The sequence below is a fragment of the Drosophila takahashii genome, chromosome 3L (genome assembly GCF_030179915.1).
Source record: "Drosophila takahashii strain IR98-3 E-12201 chromosome 3L, DtakHiC1v2, whole genome shotgun sequence".
Lineage (NCBI taxonomy): Eukaryota > Metazoa > Arthropoda > Insecta > Diptera > Drosophilidae > Drosophila > Drosophila takahashii.
Window position 1 is genome coordinate 5,015,072 of NC_091680.1, and position 20,179 is coordinate 5,035,250.

The 20,179-nt window shown below is 36.8% G+C and overlaps 1 protein-coding gene across 15 annotated transcripts in view; it reads right to left on the reverse strand.

Moving 5' to 3' along the window:
- LOC108066035 (protein nutcracker) overlaps positions 1 to 20,179 on the reverse strand; it is a 107,429-nt gene that overhangs the window by 19,934 nt on the left and 67,316 nt on the right. Inside the window, exons 1-2 of one of the 15 annotated variants that reach the window (XM_017154351.3) lie at positions 15,732 to 15,976; positions 11,107 to 12,888 (exon numbers count right to left, since the gene is read on the reverse strand). The exons of 13 other annotated variants lie outside the window; for them this stretch is intronic. In XM_017154351.3, coding sequence (XP_017009840.2) covers positions 11,107 to 11,983 — 877 coding nt within the window. In that variant the 5' untranslated portion in view covers positions 11,984 to 12,888; positions 15,732 to 15,976. Of the gene's footprint in view, positions 1 to 11,106; positions 12,889 to 15,731; positions 15,977 to 20,179 lie in introns of those variants that run through there. One more of the 15 variants, XM_017154352.3, reaches the window with a different exon arrangement.

The following is a 20,179-nucleotide window of genomic DNA, read 5'->3' on the forward strand; positions in this document are numbered from 1 at the left end:
TATGTAACTCAAGGAGTAGAGTAGAGAGTATTTGGCATCCGAATTGTCATCAGCTGATGCCATCGAGATATTAATGAAGCCCGAAACGAAATATGATTGATTGTTGCGGGTTTAGAGGGACAATTGTTGATCAGCGGAGCTCATTAGGAATATTATTTCTCCTCTACGACATGAGAATACAAATTTAAAGGGATTGGAGTAAGAAAGAATTTTTGTTGATTTCTTATTCAAAAGTATACAAAAGTATATGCAATTTTTCCTTTTAATCCTCGATCTTATTATATAGATCTCTTGAAATATTTGACCTAAATAAACACAAAATGCCTGTCCTATTTTTATATGTGTTGTATTTTAATTTATTATTTTATTTTACTTCTTGACATCAGAGAAGTGCCATCAAGAATTTACTGATGCTGAGTATTTGTTATTTCCATATTTATTTATTTTTTGAAAGACAGTAATAGGCTTTAAAAAAAAGTACAACCTTTTCGCCTCTAAAAATACACTTTTTATATTATTCCCGCCTTTGCTTATTTATTTAGAGTCGTTAAGCGTAGGAAAATGGCATGCGAAAATATTTATTCTAGCTGCTCGGAATTTAAGCCAGCGAAATAAAACATATGAATTATGTCCGCACATTAAAGCGACAACATCGAGAAAAATATAAAATAAAATAAAAACGAAAGAAAATCTGCCCTGAAGAGAGACACCAACATTTTTCAATGGCGTCAAAGAATTTCGCTGGCGAGAAATTTTCACCGAAATGAATCACTTTTCATATTCACATCGAAGAACCAAAAGAGCGGAAAATAAATTCCCGCTCAATGAGTCAATGTGTCACATGCAAACAGCACAACCCCGCAATTATAATATTCATTAAGTCGGCAACAAAATTAACATGTTATAAATAAATAAGAGAATTGTGCTTCGGGTGCCCAAAAATAGAAACGATATATGTAGATTTATAGAGAGAGAGAGAAAATCGTATACAGTTCATTAACATGTAAAGACTGCAACAAATTGCCAACACATTTCGCCTTGCCGAAGGTGAAGTTCATTAAAATTCCGCGTCACTCAAAAAAAGTATAAAACAAAAAATGCCGAAAAACTCAGCGGTGGCGATTGGGTGAAGGTCGACTGGGAAATAGTTTTTCTTCTTTTTCCCCCAATTTGTGTTGATTTTTCTTTTTGGACATTTCTGTGGGTTAGCCGGCTTCCTCATCATTAGCTTTATCTTCATCAGAAGCGCCATCATCATCATCGTAATCATCACCATTAGCATTAGCTTTAGCATGTGCGGACATCGGCTGGAAATTTGTTTGTCCCGCTCGCTCGGTTTGTTTGTTTTTCTTGGCCAACTGATGGAGGGGCGTCATCTCGCTTGATGACGTCCACTGAATTCCACCGCTTTTCCCTCTACATTTCGACCTAATCTGTATTTTGTTTGCCTGACGCTGCAAATGTGCGGAAATGCGTCCCACAGACATCATTGGGGATTTGAGATTTATCTGCGCCGAGCCAAAGTAAATTTTGATTGGTAAATAAATGGAGGAAAATTAATTTGATTGGAATTTCGACAGATAAATAAATCTTGTAAAAGTGGCTATTGGGCAACTATGTATGGGAAATTGCGACTACATTTTAGAAGATTTTTGCGAAATCGATAAAATATATTATCATAAGAAATTCTTAAAGAACATTTTTCGGTTCTCACAAAAACTTTGTTCTGAATAATTTGTCATCCAAAATTGATTTAAATAAGCACAAATTTAAAAAAATACATTTCAGTTTCTAGCAATTTGTAAATAATCCAATTAAGTTTGCTTTTTTAAACAACTGTAAAATGAATACAAAAGCTTTAAATCCATGCATTAATTTCTTTTCCTCATAATTTCTCAACACAAATTAATTTCCAAAGCAACCAAATATATGTTGAATAATCCCAGCTAAATCCCACGCACACATTTTCCCATCAATTCATTCGAGAAATAAAGCAATTTCCCTGGCCATATAGAATCACCTTGATCACGCAATCACAACATAATCTGCCAGGCTAATGTGCTCTTATCGCCACTCGGAGTAAATTACAAGGATGTGATGGAAAGGAAAGGAGAACCTTTGCACAGTTAGGCAAAGTGTAATCAAGACACAATCAATCAAATGGGAAAAGAAATAATACCTGAGTAACTCGACTCGGCACTCTGGTTGTCTAATTGAATTCCAAGAGTTTTCCCAGAGTTTTCCGAGAATTTTCCTTTTTGGAAAAGACCGACCGAGTAAAGACCGAGTTTGATAACAGCTTAATTACTTGATAACCTGAGGACACCGACATGCTGGCTCTGTGGATTTATGTAATTAGTTTGTTCGAGATACTTTCCACTGATGGCCGCCGCACACAGCACATGCCACATAGCATACATAAATTACCATAAATCAAAAGGAATTATGGTGGGGGAGGATATTTCAGACAAGGATGATGAGTGGTTAGTTAACCACCGATGAGGAGCAACTTTCTGGCCAAAAGTCAACGCTTGACAGTCATTAGTCATATAAAAGCGAACAAGCGGGACAGATATGTGGCCTGTTCAGGCTGTTCAGTCTGTTCTGATGTGGGTCCGGATGATAATGATGACAGCCAACACAGCGGCAGTAGAAAAAATAAAAAAAATGTGAAAAGCCAGATAGTCAGGGTTCTCGTTTTTCCCGTGACCCCCCATCAAGATCAAGGACAGCCCAAAATCAAAGCCGCAAAAAGCGAAAAAGCTAGGCAACTGCATTTTATTGCGGCTAACTTTAACCTTGACAACGGACAGGACGAGTCCTTGACAACAGGACGGAAAAAAATTATTCTACAAATTAATTTCTGAAATTTAATATTTGTAAATATATATTCTTTGGATTCCTTAAAGACAAGTTTAGATGTATTTAATTTTAAACCATAATGAAACAGATTTATGACTTTAGAAAATAATAAAATAAATAATAAAGTATTTAAAGAATTTTATCCAACCGACAATATCAATATAAATACCATTTTATAAATTGTAATTATTAAAAACAAGCTATTATTTATGGCTTCTAAAGATTACTGCTGATAAAACCACTTTGCATTCCTTTTTTTTTATTTCCATTCATCTGTTTAATTAATTTTCGCTCAGTGCAAAAAACGCACAAAGAAAGTGAATATTATGCAACCGGCGAGCGAAGCCACAGAACCACGACTAAAAACCCTGTGAAAAACCGAAAAGATAAACGAAATCTGTAAAAGGCTTTCCTGCGCTACGCTTTTTATTATATTTTTCCTTCTATTTAAAAGCCTATCCCGGGGCTTCCTTTTGTATCTCTGGGTTTTCAGGGGTATCGGTGGGGCATCGCAAGGGGACACCGTGCTAAAGGGTTAATTAAAGTTGAGCTACGCCCACGTGTCCAAGGTGAGCAATAAATTTTATGGTCTCTCCTTCTTATTTTCCCTTTCACTGATTTTCCCTGGCTGCCATTCGTATGCTTTGTCAAAGTCCCAAGCTGAAGCTGAAAAGCGGCTTCAACTAGTTTTTCTCCTGAACTTTTGCTACTGCGAAATAAGTAAGTATATTTCCCAACATATTCTCTTTGTTATTTACCAATATTTATTTCACTTGTTGTTCTTCCTTTAAGCGGCTTACACACACAAAACCCTTTTGACAACTTTGAAGTGGCTCCTAGACAAGCAAAAGGGGAAAAAGGACAATACTGAAGTGGGTCCAACTTGAAATTGTTGGGCATACAAAACCGAACTAGGGAAAAGGAGAACCTAGAGTAAGTCCAAAGGAAGTCGGAATTGAGTGGCAGGAAATTACAATTTTAACTAGAGATGTGTGGGAAAATGAAGGAATTTTTCAGTCACTTAAGAATTTTAAAGAAAATAAGAAATTAAAAATTTCAAAAATATAGAATAAATTAAGTGGAAAATCTCATTTTCAATTTTGAATAGAAACTATTTTTAATACAGTTGTATAAGAAAATTTGATATTAATTATTGAAACTATACTATTTTGTCTAGTATATTTAGTATTTTTTCTCATCTCTAAGGCTAACCCAAATAGAGTCCAGAGTAAAGGCGTTTGCATTAAAATAAATTACAGAAGGAAAGGATGAGAAAGAGGAAATTCTGTGTAGTGCCAAGTCATCAGTGGTGGAGTGGAGGAGAAGGAGGAGGAAATTCTTCTGCAAGGAAGTCCTTAATTTGTTTGCTTCCACCCACTTCAACGGAGGAACGAAGGAACGGGGTTTCCTTCTTGCCTTTCCGCTTCGCTTTTCCTTTTTTCTCCTCCACAGCACATTTTCATTTGAATTTTTAATTTCGCCACGCCCACATTCTGTGACACTTCGGGCATTAGTTTGACACGGGGGATCCTGCACATTATTCGCAGCCAGGATATGATTCTCTGGCATCTATTTAAGTGAGTGCAAACTTTAGCCAGCATTACATAACACACACATACAGCCCATACACCCCACATACACAGGGCAAACATTTTGCAAATTTTCAACGCAAATTGTTGAAGGCATGCTAAAAAATCAAGGAAAACCGGTGGAGGCCCAACCACGCCTCATGAATTTCCCTCCCGCATTTTGTTTTTCGGCGCGAGCGTAGAGAAGAGCTGGTGAAAATTTTATGCAAAAGCGAAAAACACAGACACCAACAACAAAATTGCAGTGGAGCGTGGAAAACCTTCGTTCAACGTTAGTAAATAAAATTTTCACTGGCATGTGCAACAAAAGGAACAACACGGGCTAATAGAAGAATTTTATTTCATTTTATTTATATAGTAGGTATTTTTCCTCTTCTTTTTTTTTTGGGTGGCAAGTGCAAACACATTTCAGCTCGTCGTCTGTTCGTAATGGTCGGGAGTTGATTTTAATTTAAAGATTAGCATTGAATTATTTAACAAGCCTGGCAGCAGCAACAGCAGCAGGAGCAAAAAATTTGAATTATGTGGCATAGAAAATTATACTGCGGGCGGGTGGGAAAATAGAGGATGGTTGCCACAGGAAACAAGAACAAGGCTTTCGGGGGCTACAACATTGATAAATGCGAGTGAAATTAGTGGTACATGGCGGCAGGGTCGTCAGTGCGGTTCGTTTGCTTGATTGTTTGCACACTTGTTGCAGCCTTGAGATCTTTTGTTTCCACTTCTTTATAAAATGGAAGAAAAAATATGTAAAGTTGGATTTTGGGATTTGTGGGAGGAGACAAAGATAAACAGCAAATTGTGAAATCGTGAGGAAGTTGTTTGAGTACGAAGAACAATGGAATTGAATTTATAAGAGGAGTAGGGAATGAACTTTAAAAGCATATATATAACAATTAAAATATATTTTATAAAAAATGGTTATTTAATTATTTTTAATTTATCCGAAATGTTAAATTTTCAGCTTATAATAATTTACAAATTTAGATTGTTTATCCAAATTATTCCAAAACTTAATATTAAATTCCTAATAGCAAAAACCCAAAAATCTCCTTGAATCTATCATAATCCTCTATCCTCTATCCTCTAAAATCTATCATATCCCCCCTTCCCCAAAAAGTCCTTCAATATTTCTTTTTCATTTACCAAAAATTGTAAATAAAAATCTCCTTGGATTGGCCAACAGCAATTAAGCGCAAAGTGTGCGCTAAAAAACCGCAAAACGTTAAACGAAACGGAATGAAATGAAACGTCACAGCCAAGAGAATAGTAAACACAACCACACAGGACCATGCCAAGTACACACGCTTTCTCCAAACACCCACACACACACCACACATACACCCACTTTCTCCACACACACAGAACAACACACATGGAAAGGCAAACAACAATACAAACAGCGAATACGGCAAATTCACGAAACCAGAACGCGACAATTGCGCTTTGTGTTTGCGGAAAAAGGGGGCGGTGTGGTGAAAGTAAGGGGTTGGGTGCTGAAAAGGGGGCGTGGCCTGCTGCTGCTGATGATGGCAGGCGGCTGTCCTTCAACAAAGTTGACCTTGCACTTGCCACTTGCTGCTGCTGGCTCAGTTTTCCTGCGCCGGATGTTGATTCTCGCATCTCTTTTTCCCCGCTTTCATTTCGCCCTCCCCTCTCTTCCACCCTTTTTATCTCTGCCCCCCTTTTGGGTTTTCCCTTCCTTCCTCTTTTTTCGTGGTGTGCAAGGACGCGGCAGAACCTGATAAACACACTCACACACACACAGCATACGCTTCAGTGCGCCCACGTGCCGCATTGGAAAGTGCGTGAAAGTTGTCCGCTTTCACCGGACCTCTAAAATGCTTTTTAATTGCATATTACGCGGAATGCAGCAAACATACCAATTTTACAAGCAGCTTTTTTGTTCTGGCGAAGAGCCAATTCCACAAATTGTTATGTAAAACATTTGAGTGCAATTTAAAAATTGAATAAACAAAAAGTAAATACATTTGTAAGAAATAGTTCAATAAAATGAAAACTTGAAATATATATATATATATATATGCCATATATATTTTTAATTGTTTGTTTTATTCTATAATTGATTTATTTTAAATATTAAAAATTCGAAAATAAATAAATTTTGGTTGAATATTATTAGGCATACAATTTTGTCGAGTACAACATTGCACAAAAAATAAATAAACCAAAAAATAGTAATTTTAATGCTGAAATGTATCCATTCCATTTAAATATTTAAAGTGTACAATTTATTTAATTATTAATTTTCATTACTCAAAAACCATTTAGCATACAATTTTGCCGAGAACAAAATTCCTCCAAAAAAAAAAGGAAATAAACCAAAAAGTGGCAATTCAAATTGCTGCCCCAAATAAGTATGCTACATTCTGCATTTGTTTATTTGTTTGGTTGGCTGGCGCATTCAGCATTCATTTTTGGCCCCGGCCCGAAAGTAATTTTCATTGAAATTGTTTTGCAAATAGTTGCAGTGTTTGCAGCAGATATTCCACATGAAATAGCTGCTCGTACTGCGAAATTCAGCAAATCATAAATAAGCTTACTTCTTCGCTGCTGCCTGCCAACCCCAAACAATTTTATTAGATTACTTTCGCTTGACATTTTCTGCATTTTCTTGTTTATCTCAGTGGGATGAAGAAAGAGGGAGAGGGAAATAGCGAATTGCTGGCAGTTTTTCATTTTCTCGTTAAGGGGAAAACTTCTTTCGATAGTTGTCCTCACTTTGTCGTGACAGATAATTGATTACGTTGCCGCATTTCGAATTGATAGCAGAGCAAGTTTGCGACACTTTTTGATTGATTATAAGCAGTGTATAAAAAAGGGAGAGTATAAAGATTTTTCAAGTTTACCCACAGATTTTCATTGGTTTTTTCTGACTTCTCGTCGAAACTCACCTGCAAATAAATAGAAGGAGAAAATTCAACAGTTAGTTAAGTGAATTTAACTTAATAATAAGGCCTTAAAATTACCCTGCCTCGTAATTATGCAATTAAACGTTAATCGACACAATTAAAGCAATTAATTTAATCACAATATCTGCTTATTTTCATTAAAAGCTCTAACCACAAAGCACATTTGATGGCTCATTTAATCGGTTTATGTGTAGAGAGGCGACATTCTAGTTAAATCAGGCCAAAAACTGTCAACCAAGCAGCTTACCACCCACAAATCGTCACCTCGTTTTCTGGGCAAATCACAAAAAGTTTCAACAAGTCACGCATTCAATTAAAAGCTTCTCCTTGCCACCCAGTTTTGCCTCCTACTTTTCCCTCGTATTTTCCCACATTCTCCTCAACCCACGATGATGACTCTGTGTTAATGTTTGCGGATTATAACGCTCGCCAAGGCCTGAGAAATGGGAGCGAAAATAATAAAAAGCAGCTCGCATTTATGCATTTAATTATTAACTTGCTCCCTTTTTACGTAATGCTCTCTCATCTCGCGAGGGGATAATGCGAAACTTTCACCCACTTTCCCCACACGGAAAAGTTGCACAGGCCACATTAGCAATTGCCTCGAGGACTTTTGCAGGCTGCAATTTCTTCGGCAAGAGGCCTTGAGATGTTCTGGTTTCATTCTCAAGTATTACATGTGGCCCTCTAGAAGTTTCCCAAAACTTGGACAACTTTCAATTAATTGCCAATTAATTTCGACTCGCTAAACTTGGCTGGTCACTCAATTCTAAAGGCAAAGTTTCCTGCTATTAATGGTGTGAAAATTCATTAAATAGAATGTTTCGAGGGTCGTCGATACTTGTGTAGTAAATGGAATTGAAAATGGCTTTTTTGAAAGCGTTTAAAAGGGCAACAAAAAAGTTGTAGAAAAGTTTTAGGCTATTGAAATGATTAGCGAAAAAATTGCATAAAAATAATTATTTGTATACATATTTTCCTATTAATTTTCCTTGAAAAAATAATAAAGTGCAGGATTAAATATCACTATTTCTTTGATTTTATGGTATTTAATTTTATAATCATGCTAGAATTTCAGGAACTACAATTTCTTGGAAAATCGTAAAGCAATTAAAAATGTAAGCAGAATTTTCATTGAAGTCGTGAATTTTCCCCGTAACTTACTCCCTTCTTTATTTGCCGCCCACCGTCCACCTTCCTTTTCATTTAAATCGTGCTCCATCTTTTATATGCTGGAAAATTGCAAAAGTTTTGCGCCCATGCAACCAACTTGCTTTCCCCGACTTTTCTTCTGACCTCCTGTCATTGGAAAAGCAACTAGAATTTTACTGGCCTGAATGCAAAATCGAAATATTTTAATAATGTAATGAAAGTGACTCGGATATGGACTAACTGAATTCAAATGACTGACTGAATGGGAACAAAAAACGGGAAGGGAAACTGAAAACTAGAAACCTTGACTGCAAGTCGGATTTATGGCTTGAAAATTGTTTATTTTGATTGAATATTTCATAACATGCAGGTTGTTGAGAGAAGCTGCTGCTTGCTTTCACTTGCTGCCGCCTGTGGCATAGATTTTCCGTTTACCATTTTCCATTTTCCACCTTTCACCCGACCATTATGGAAGCCCCGCTCTGCGGAATTAGATTTTGTGGCAGCATCTTACGAGCTCAGGCAGCACACACAAGAGCACGAAAATTTGGCAAACTCATGCCAAAGTCTGGTAATTGCCAACACACACGTGTGTTGGCACAAGGTTGCCCCTCCTGCTGCCGAGCACAATTTCCAAATGGCCTTATGCAATTCATTGGGCAAACAGAAATGATCTAACTCATGGCTGGAATTTGCACAGCTAAGATATGAGAACACTCGGGGAAAACGGGTTCTTAATGAGGTTTGTCTGTATTTTTTGAGAAAAAATATATTTTTCTTCTTTTTATCCATTATTTAATTTTAAAAATATTTTTATATTTTTTATTACCAATAAATCTTATTATGTTGCTCGAAATATTTCCGAATTTCGGTTTTTGTTTAAGATTTCTGTGTCAAACCGTTTTTAATATCTGTTCAACTTCCCGTTTATAAAGGGCATCTTTTTATAGTAGTATATTGAATATTTTATTAATAGAAATATTTCTCATGCCAAAAGTATTTTTTCCAGTGCACAGAAAATAATTTTCAGGAATATACACCAGGCATACAATTTTTATTATGAGCAAATTGTGCACACAAATCGATCAAAACTCGAAGCGAAGCGACAATTGTTGGCAACAAGGAGGAGCACCTACACAATATACATTTCTCGATTTTCATCTTCGCCCCCGGGGCAACTTTTGCCCAGCTCAATATGCAATTCTCGGCTGCCAGCAAATGCAATCAAATGCGAGGGAGGACAAAAAGGACGAAGGATGGTAAGGAAATCCCTCCTTCTCGCAGGCGGCAATTGCATTGAAACTTATTTTTATTGACACTTTCTTACGCCTTTGCCCTTCGTCTCCCCTCGCAGAAGTTCAACATTTGCATATCGGCCTCAATGGCCTTATTGAGTATCAGTCGAAAAAGGAAGCCGAGCCACAGACCCGCAAACACACTTGAATAAATCAGTCGGTGGGAATAATGGGGTTCGTTACACACACGCGGAATCAGGCAAATATATTATTTGCGATGCGATGGGAGAAGTGACTGTTAATATTTGCCACGGCGAAGCGTTGATTGGTAATAAAGTTAAGGTCCCAGAGATTTCTGCGTGAGTGAAATTAATGAGTTGATTGTGTAGGGCTGGGAATTTAATTGTAATTATCAGGAATTAATGTGGTTTTCTGCCTGTTTATTATAGAAATACATTTATAAATCAGTTCCAAAGAAAGAAATATTTTTTGTTCATAAAACTAATTAACAATTTTAAAGTTTTAAAGCCACCTCCATAAACTATCAAATGCAACTCTCCTGATCGACACTTTAAGCCTTTTGTCTCTCCATTAAAATTGATACAAAAAGCGCTAGTGAGCTTCTGTTGGCCATAAAACTTTTCAATAAAGTTGCAGGCTTAAGGCTAATCGCTCCACCGCCCACTTGGACCCAGGAATTTATTCCGCCCGATGGACGCAGCTGCAATTCGGTGGCTACTCTTTATGGCTGACCACGCCCATCATTCTCAAATACACTTCGCCCCCTCCCAGCCAACAAACCACCACCCACTTTCACATATAGCACACTTTATTACCGCCGCCATAAAAAGCTGCAATGTCCAAGGCAATGTTTCATCGCAGACGTTGAGTGGGTTTGGGAATTCAAGACGATCCTTACTTTTGACCACCGAAAGCAGAGAGAGAAATTAAATGGAATATTAAGGACATTTTTTTACGACTTTCGGAAGTAAGAAACTGATGAAATCTGAGGTATTTACTACTGGGCAGACAGACTTTTCAACACCTTAAATTTTTGGTAGATTTTTCAAGAAAAATACCAAAATAGTGTGGCCGAAATGATATGACAAACAAAATGCCAATTGGCCTTTGGTATTTTTTAAATAATTATTTTTACCAACTTATCTAAATTTAGTATTTTCTTTTTTGATTTATATTACTAAAATTGGATGTTTTAAGGCCATAAAAATAGTAGGTATAATTTAAATATTTTTTTTTAATAGTAGTTTTGGTATTTTTTTTCATATAACCTTTAAGTTAGTTTCTGTATTTTCTTCGCGTGTTTCAGGGGCTCACCTAAACTTCTCTTGACCGTGGCACGTGGCTTGTTGGAGCCGCTGTTCAACGTGACCGCAATGGTGGCCGTCGTTCTGGGCTTTTGCGGACCGAGTGGCTTGGCCACCACGGGAAATGGCTTCTGATGGCGTATCAGGTTCGGTTTGAGGCTCTGCATATGGTTGTGGCTCTGATTGTGACTCTGAGCCTGGGTTTGAGTCTCCTGGTGGCTGCTACTGGTGGCACTGGGCAGGGCCGAGGTGGAGACCGAGGTGCTCGAACGCTTGTAGCCCTCGGTGAGGAAGGCGGGCGGCGGTGTGATGGGCGGTGCTGGGATGCACATGTGCTCATCCACCGGCGAACTGGCCGCCGTAGTCGGTGCCGTAATGCATTCCCGGATCCTCAGGCCTCCGGGTTTCAGTTGATTACTGCTGCTGCTGCAGTTTCCACTATGGGAGGAACTACTACAGGGGACATTTGTGGGTGGCGTAGTGGTCTCATTGCAGTAGAGCTCCAAATGGTGTTTATCACACCGCCGCCGTCGGCGGATATTCGGTGCTATGGTCTTCATTTTGGCTCCGTTCGGGGATCCATTGGGATAGCCATTGACCTGCTGGTTGATGGACGGTACACCGTCCTTGGAATTTAACCGGATGTAGTGGACGCGGAATATCCGCAGGGGTTGCTTGTTGTTCTGTTGCTGCAGCTGTTGCTGTTGCTGCTTCTGCTGCTGATGTTGCTGCAAATACTCCTTGTACGTTTGCCGTCGCTGCTGCGGCAGCTGTTGCTGCAAAAGTTGCTGATGTTGCTGCTGCTGGTGTTGCAGTTGCTGGTGTTGCTCCTGTTGCAGTTGCTGCTGTTGCTGTTGTTGCTGTTGCGGTTGCTGATATTGCAGCATTTGTCCGACGTCCAAAGTGGGTTGATTTTATTTAAATTTATTGTTATTTTAAATATTGTTTATATTTTCTTATTACAGCTTTTGTTTGAATTTATATATTTTTTTAAAATATGGTATTTGTGTTTAAAAGGTATTTTTGCAGTGGCTATTCTGTTCTTGCTCTCAATTGATTTTATTTGTAATTTAAAATATGGTTTTTGTTCTCAACACGTACATATAATATATGTATTAAATTTATAGAAAATAGTAACTTTTTCATATATATTTTTTATAGGTTCACATATATTGCATAAATATATTTAAATATTCATTACATGTGTTTCATTCATATAGGTATATATTTTCTCTGTTTTAAAATGGAAGCTTTCAATTGCGGCGTTTTGTAACTTTGTTTGCTTTTATTTGTATAGTGTTGCTGTCTTTGTTGGTTTTTGTTTTCGGTTTCTGGTTTTTGGCTTTTGTAATTAACAAATATTTACTTAGTTGACTTGGTTGAGCAGTTGGCTAATTGTTAATGCGCTTTTGTCACATTTGATTTAAATTGAAGCCTTTATATTGTATATATTATTGGTTTTAAAATAAGTTCACATTAAATGTAAGTTTTGAAAGCCTCTTTAACGCTTGTCTTTTTTTAAATATCTGTATATAGATAGTTATATATATATTTTGTGTATAGACGAATATATAGTTTAGTTTATGGTTTCGGTTTTTTTCTTTGTGTAAACAACAACCGACCCGTGTAGTTGACTTCAATTTGATGCTTTTGTTAACCGTTTAATTATGGGGATTTTTTAAATCGTAGTATGTTGTTTTTATTGTAGTTTGAGTTTGAGTTTTTAGTTTCAGGAAACACAATATTTTTCGGATTTAGTAACTGCCGTTTCAGTTTCTGTTAGTCTAATATTCTGTAAAATATATTTTTTTGAATTTAAATGATGGGAAATCTTTATTGTGCTCTCAAGCGAAAACTTCTTTATGAGCTTTTCTCTCGACTTCTGAGTGTTTCTGTCACGCCCATTGAAATTGCTAATCAAACAAATGACTCTGGGGGTTTATCCATCCCCGAGATACACAGTTTGTGGTATTATGTAAATGTGTGTTTGAAAAAAAGGAAAAGAAAAACCAAAAATTAATGGCATTGGCAGCTGAAATGTTGAGGCAGGCTGGTAGCCATTGATGGCCAATATTGAGGCATTGACGTGGCATATTGATAGCACTCGAACGTGACTGAAATATCGGAAATGTTTCGCAATTAAGAGTCGGAAGAGAAAAACAAATAATGTAATTTTGATGTTATTTGCGGTTTGATGGGAATTCAATTATGAGAAGCTCTCCATATGCTTTTTCGTTTCCCTGGGGGGAAAATGCTGGAAAAACAGCGAGATAAATGGGGCATGCAAGCCGAAAGAAATGTCCTGTCATCGCAGCACTTATCCCTCTGAAAAAAAGCTAAGAAAAAAATCGCTGTTGTCTGCGAAACGACAGGGAATGAATGAAAGTAAAAGTGAAATTCCAATTCCTATTTCCACTCCTACTTCTACTCAAGTTGCCCAGCGTAATAAGCCAATCAATTCAGTGTCGGATGAACTGCTTCATTAATTTCACTTGCACTCCCATGAAGATCGGGGGAGAAAATGGAAGAATTATGGTAGGACCACTAGCACATGGCACAAAAGTCACGTAAGCCCGAAGGATGGGGTGGAAAATTCGTAGGGGCAGCGCACAGCAAATAAGCCTGCTTAGCCTTAGCTTTTCCCTACTCTCCCCATCGCTTTTCTCCCTCAAGGATACTTCAGCAAATGGCATCCATATCGATGGCCATTTGCTTCAGTTAACCCAGCTGGTCCGCCTTCACTAACCCGGGGTATTATTATTTATGTATCTCGCAGATACACGGGTCAAATTTCGCTCTCAGGTGCGTATTTTCTTGTTAGGAAAAATATACAAAAATATACACAGTAAAAAAAGTGTAAAAAAAAATTATAATTTGTGGATTTTAAAAGATTTAAATGTTTGTGAAATTGTTTTAGAAATTTCGGAAGATCCTTTTAAATGTAAATAAGAATTAGCATTTATAATTGATTTTAAATTAATGATTTTAAATATTTTAAAATCTAGAAGTTTTTGAAAATCACTCTTAAATTTTTTAGTTTAAATACAAAAACATAAATATTTTTATTTAATGCAAGAAAAACCCCGAAGATGTATTGGTTTAAACGATTTTAATAAGATTCTATAATATTATTGATAACATTTTTAAAAGAATTTAAAGTTATTTAGTTACCTATTTTCCCTGTGCACCGAAAAAAAAGGCGAAAAACATCATCGAGCTGAAAGTCTGCAAAGTTAGGGTCAGTAAATTATAATTTGAGTTGCCAGCCCCTGGATAATGATAAAGTTGTATAGAGTGTACAACCATTTTCCACTTCAATTTGCTCTTCGCCTCCTGTCATCTTATCCCCTCCTCAATCAGCTTATCTTTCCGACCCACTCTAATTGCCAAACTTTTTCCATCTATGGAAATTCTCATGTGAATTGAGTTGGCTTCTGCTGCCGCCGCCTTGTGTTTTGTTTATTTTAGCCTCAATCGAATTGAAATTTTCGGTAATTTACTTTCTTAGTTGCCGAAATAAAACTTATAATAGCTATTTGAATGGGCGTGGCTATGGAGTGGTATAGTGTGTGTTGTGTGAAGCTGATTCTCAAATATTTGCTTCTATTTTAACTTAGATTTGTTTGCATAGATTTGTTTGAGGTATTTTTGCTGATGCGATTAGAAAGGATAGTGGGGAAAAGCAATATAAGCTGCAATTTGTTGTAATTTAACCAATTAATTTGGAAAGCAATGGGATAGTAAGCTGTGTGAGGAGCTTAATTGCCTCTCTGGTAGAAGATTAATTTATTCACTTCCCAAAGGGCTTAGGAAAAGAAAAATGTACTTTAATTGCATTTAAGCATGCAGATAAATGTATTAGGTTAACAAGTGTTTAATTTAATTATTGATTTTATTATTTAATTTAATGTTTGAAAAAGTGTTTGGATAGCTTTATTTTTATATAATCAAGTTAAACGTTTTCAATTGCTTATTTGTTGTTTATTTACTCTTGAAAAATTGTATTAAATGACAATGATAAAATCCTATCAGCAATAATTCTCATTGCTGTTTTAATTGCCCACTTTGTTTGGTTGAATTTTTAGCAAATAATAAAAGAATCAGCTTTTCCCTCAATTTACTCTTACAATATTATCTTGTTTTATATTTTTCAAGCACACACAAAAATTTCAATATTTAAATATGTTTTTCTGTTGATTATTTCGTTGCTGTTTAGCGCCTTTGGTATTGCGAATAAATTCGTTAAATGAAATGCATTTCGCACACGCACATTTAAATGCACATAAACATTTGGTGCCAACAATAACAAGAGTTAACAAGAGAAAACACCTTGACTTTGTATTTTGTCTGCCGCCGTGCCAAAGTCAATGCACTTTTTGTTTTAATTTCAAAATTAATGGATCCACTTAGTTCGGAAATCTCTATGTGTATGTCCCACAGTTTTCAATTCACGGCCAAAAATATTTATTTATGATTTTGTTGTTGATTTCGCATGTTAGCACATAAAAACGGCAAAGCATAAAAATTTTAAATTAACTTCGCGCACAAACACACACTTTTAGTATAAAACACTCGGCAATAAATACGTTTAACAGCTCATAAAAAAATTGGAAAACGCAAGAACATAAAGATTACCCAAAAATAACCGAAAAGGTATCAAGGAAAATAGGGAAAAACTCAAAAGACGCGTTAATTATCCGCCTCGTATCACATCACAATTTGTTTGGCTTTTGGATTGATAAACATTTGTGTCTTTTGTTTTGGCTTCTTTTTTGAGTGGGATTTTTTGTTGTTGAAATTTTTGTTTTCTAAATGGTTTTTCTAATTTTGGAATATATATTTTCTCAAAATCTTCTTTATTTTTCTTGTGTTCCGACGGGCTCGAGAATTGCCAACAAACTGATGGCCCACGGAAGCCGTTCAAATGTTTTTCATGACATCGCAGCGCCGCGCGAAAAGCGACGAGCGACGAGCAGCGACCAAAACCACACAAGTCGTCCGTCGTCCAACCACCCAAGAATTTTGAGAATCGAGAATCGAGCATCGAGATTCGAGCCACCAGAGCAGCAGCATCACCCACTGATAAGCGGCGCAGAGAGAGCTTTTCTCCTGCTTTTCAGCTGGTGGTTGAACCCACTGGGGAAAATGGGAAACCCATCGTCATACCAAAAATTTCTCTTAGTTGAAAAACAAAGAGTTCCGAGCCACGTTGCTCTGTCAATTAGCCACATTATAGCCACATAAAGCAATTATTAATGACACCTTGCAATCCTTTTTCCAGCTGCATAATTTAACCGATGCGACAAAGTTTTAGTTTCGCTATGAAACTTGTCGTTTTGGGTTCTGGGGTGTTTGCATAATCTCATTGTTTCGGGCTTGAAATTAAAAAGTTATGGAATAAAAAAGTTGGCAAACTATTCTGACAGCCATATATCATTTTAGGGGACACCTTAGAATTATAAAGAATTTTTAAAGCTCTTTAAAAATTAAGGGATTTAACTTCTATTCTAGGAAATCATGCCAGGAATTTATTAGCATTAGTTGCGGAATTTTATACCACATTCTTGAATTTATTTTCATTGAAAGTTTTAAAAGGTTTTAAGATGAGTTTTTTAATTTTAAAGTTATCAAGGATTATTAAATATAATTCGAAATTCTTTATGAGATTTATATTGCTTATTATTTAGAAAACCTTAAATTTATTGTTTAGTTTTTGAGTAATAAAATTAAATAATAAATTAGTTATTGTTAAAATCAAAGTTTAATTCAAGTTCATTACACTTCAAAAAAAATAAACTAATTTCCTAAGCAAAAAATGAGCATCACTGAGCATTATGTTTGTTGAAAGAGCAGGAAAAGCTATGGATTTTTCTCTTGGCCAGGAAAAGCTTTTCGCCACTCTTGCTGCATTTTCTCTTTGCCGCTCTCATTGGCTATTATTTTGTGAGGCTGTGTGAGTGTTTTGTTTATGCCATGTTTGTTGGCCCGGCTCGAAGCCTGTTGTCCTGTCCACTCCCCATTTTCGCAATTTTACGCTTTCCCCCTTCGCGTTCGTCCCTTTTCCCATTTTCCCCTTCATTAATGCACGCCCACAGTCTGATTGAAATCATCTGGCAGGAGTTTTGCGGCTAGCCAGCAAGGGGAAAAATGGAAATGGGAAATGGTAAATGGAAAATGCAGAAATGGGGGGGCTTTTCGTGTGCGTCAATGCAAGTGCCATGGTCAGGGCCATATACTTATGCTCGTGTTTGGTGTTTGCCTGTTGCACATGCAGTCGTCAAAGGAGAAACCATAAACCAAACCGAAAAAAAATATACCAAGCTTTTCATATTAAGTCCCCAGGATTTCTTTCTCCATTTCTCTTACTCACAAATAGTGGCGAAACAATGGGAACATGAATTTAATCAACACGGAGCTTGGCTTGGATTTCTATAGCAGGAAAACAAGTTGATGAATTATTGTAATTAAGTAAGCATAAAAGCAAGAGAGAGCACAAATGAGTGGAGGAAAGTGGGGCAGAGAGGGAAAAATGGAGGCTGTAGCAAATTAATGCCGAATGGCATGTGGCATACAAGCAGCAAATTAAAAGAGCCCAAGTCCAAGTCATTAACAGGCAACAGAATAAACTAAACTATAGGGTATCTAAATAAATACTAGAAAAAGGAAGAATCTCTAGGGAAAATAAATTATAGCGTTGTAAAAATACAATATTATATTCCCAATAAAACTATATTATTTTTACACTTAATATCAAAAAATCGTCTTTAAATTAAAAAAATATTGATTATAATCAATACTTTTTTAATCAATAAAAAACAGTGATATTTCCTTAAAATAATTCTTAAGAAGTTGTAAGTTAATAATGTCCGTTTTTTCAAAATAATAAAGTGTTTAAATCACGTGTGCTCAGCCCATTTGTTTTTGTAAAGTCAAAAAAGGATGCATGGCAAACTTTTCTATAAAATTAAACAATACTAAATAAAATATAAACAAGGTGCATTTCATTCGTAAGGCCACAAAAGGCCGGCAGATTCGACAGAAAACTATTTTGCAATTGGGTAAGAGTAAAAGTGTCGCTAAGATAACTTTGGCGTTGATGAGCAAACACTTCAAAGTCATAACTCGATGGCACTGAGTGTCGCCCTTCTCATTTCCTGGCGCGTCCTTGGCCATGTCCTTCCTTCTTTCTCCTGCCCCTGTCCTTTTGCTCCTTTCAGCATCAATGCCAGGCTCCATCATTGTCATCTGGCTACGGGCAAAAATCCACAATAGTGACACGCCGAAAAGGAAGTGTGCCCGTGCCCACAAGGTTAAACATCGGGGCTAAATATAAACCAGTGCTCGAGTGATTTGAATTGAAATTCCCGAGAAACCGAGAGCTAATCAAGGCCAGGAATACGTTGAAGGTTCCCTCAGGGGGGAAAATCAGGCTTCATCTCGAATGCGCAACAAGGGAAAGACTCTTCCCCCAAGAAAATGGAATAAATATAGGAGAAAACAAACCAATGCCAACTAGTTGGTATAGAAAACACAAGCTTACACAAGTTTATGGATGCGAATACAGCGAAGCTATAGAAGCTAAGATATGTGAGACAACCACGCAATGAATGCCAAAAACTCGGAGAAGGAGATGGGTAGACTTAAGGCGAAAGAGACAGCCAGCTGGAACAAAGAAGGAGACGGGGAAAACTATGGCGGCGGGCGTCCTTCCGCTTTGTTGTGCTCATTGACAAGGGAAATAAAAGGGGGAAAGCGGCCAAAAGAAGGCCAAAAGGAAAAAACACAACAAACAACAGATAGCTGGTGAGGAATCACAAAAAGGACGGCTGCCAGCATCGAGCAAAATGCCAAGGAAAATGAAAAATAAATACCAGAAAATGCAATTGAAAATTTTCGGCCTCAAACAATAATGAAAAAGGACAAGAAAAATAAACAACTGATGGCAAAAAACTAATAAGTTATGTCGACTTTTTAAAAGACTTTTTATAAAAATTGTAGTAAAATGTTAGTAATTAAAGCCCCGATTTTTTCCTTAGTTACAAAATTTTTAAATTATATTAAATTAATAAAGGCATGTTAATTTAAAAATTTTTTGCACCCATTTAATTTAAGTTTTTTTATTAACAAAATTGGCAAAGTTTATTGCTAAGAATATTTCTAAATTTTTGTTTTAATATTCCAATAGCCCATTTCTAATATTGTTGTAAATAAAAAACAACAAGGAACAAATAGCTGTAACAACACAGAAACTGCTTACATAATCACAAAAATACATAGTCAGCGAAAGGGAAAGAGAGAGCATGACACGGCTAGAAAGAGAGAGGGCGACGAGGGAGCGGGAGCCTTGGAGCCTGTGAACTTGGCTTTCAATGTTGTGCGACTTGAACTTGAATTCGCTTTTCGCCGACAAAATCGGCACGTGCTGGGAAAATGGGAAAAGCTTTTGGCTCTCTTAAAATGCTAACTGTTTCTCTTAAAAACAGGAGAAAATGCTCCCTCTTTTGCATTAAAAATGCCAGTGACGCAAGTTATCAAAAATTTATCAGCTAAAAGAGAAGAGCAACAGGAATAACAATGATGTGCCACCATATTCTCCTCTAAAAAAAGAAACTATTTCGGGTCATATTTTAGATTTCTTTTTTTTTTGCTTCTTCAGAGGATGCAAACAGGTTGTTTGCCTGGTAGACAAAGAATTCGAGAGGGTGTCCTCAATTTTAGAGTAGTTTCCAACCTGATTTTGGGGTTGAACAAAAAGCAAGCCGGAGAATTGGTCAAATTAAATTTTAATAATTAAATGCACACAAAGATGGAGGCGCACGTGCAAAATTTGCATGCGAAATTCGGTTAAGAACTCAGCTCAGCAGGCACATGCCGTTGCATAAATAAAATCGCTTTAAAGCGCCCACACTCGACAAACTCAACGCACACAGAGAATGAAAATGACAATGACAGGGACGAGTCCCGAGTCCTGGAGTCCTGTTCCCGCCAGGGAATGTCAACTTTGATTGAACGGACAGGACGACAGCACAGGAATCCCTCCACGATTGAGAGGACTCGTCGTCCCTGAAAGCATTTGCATAAGA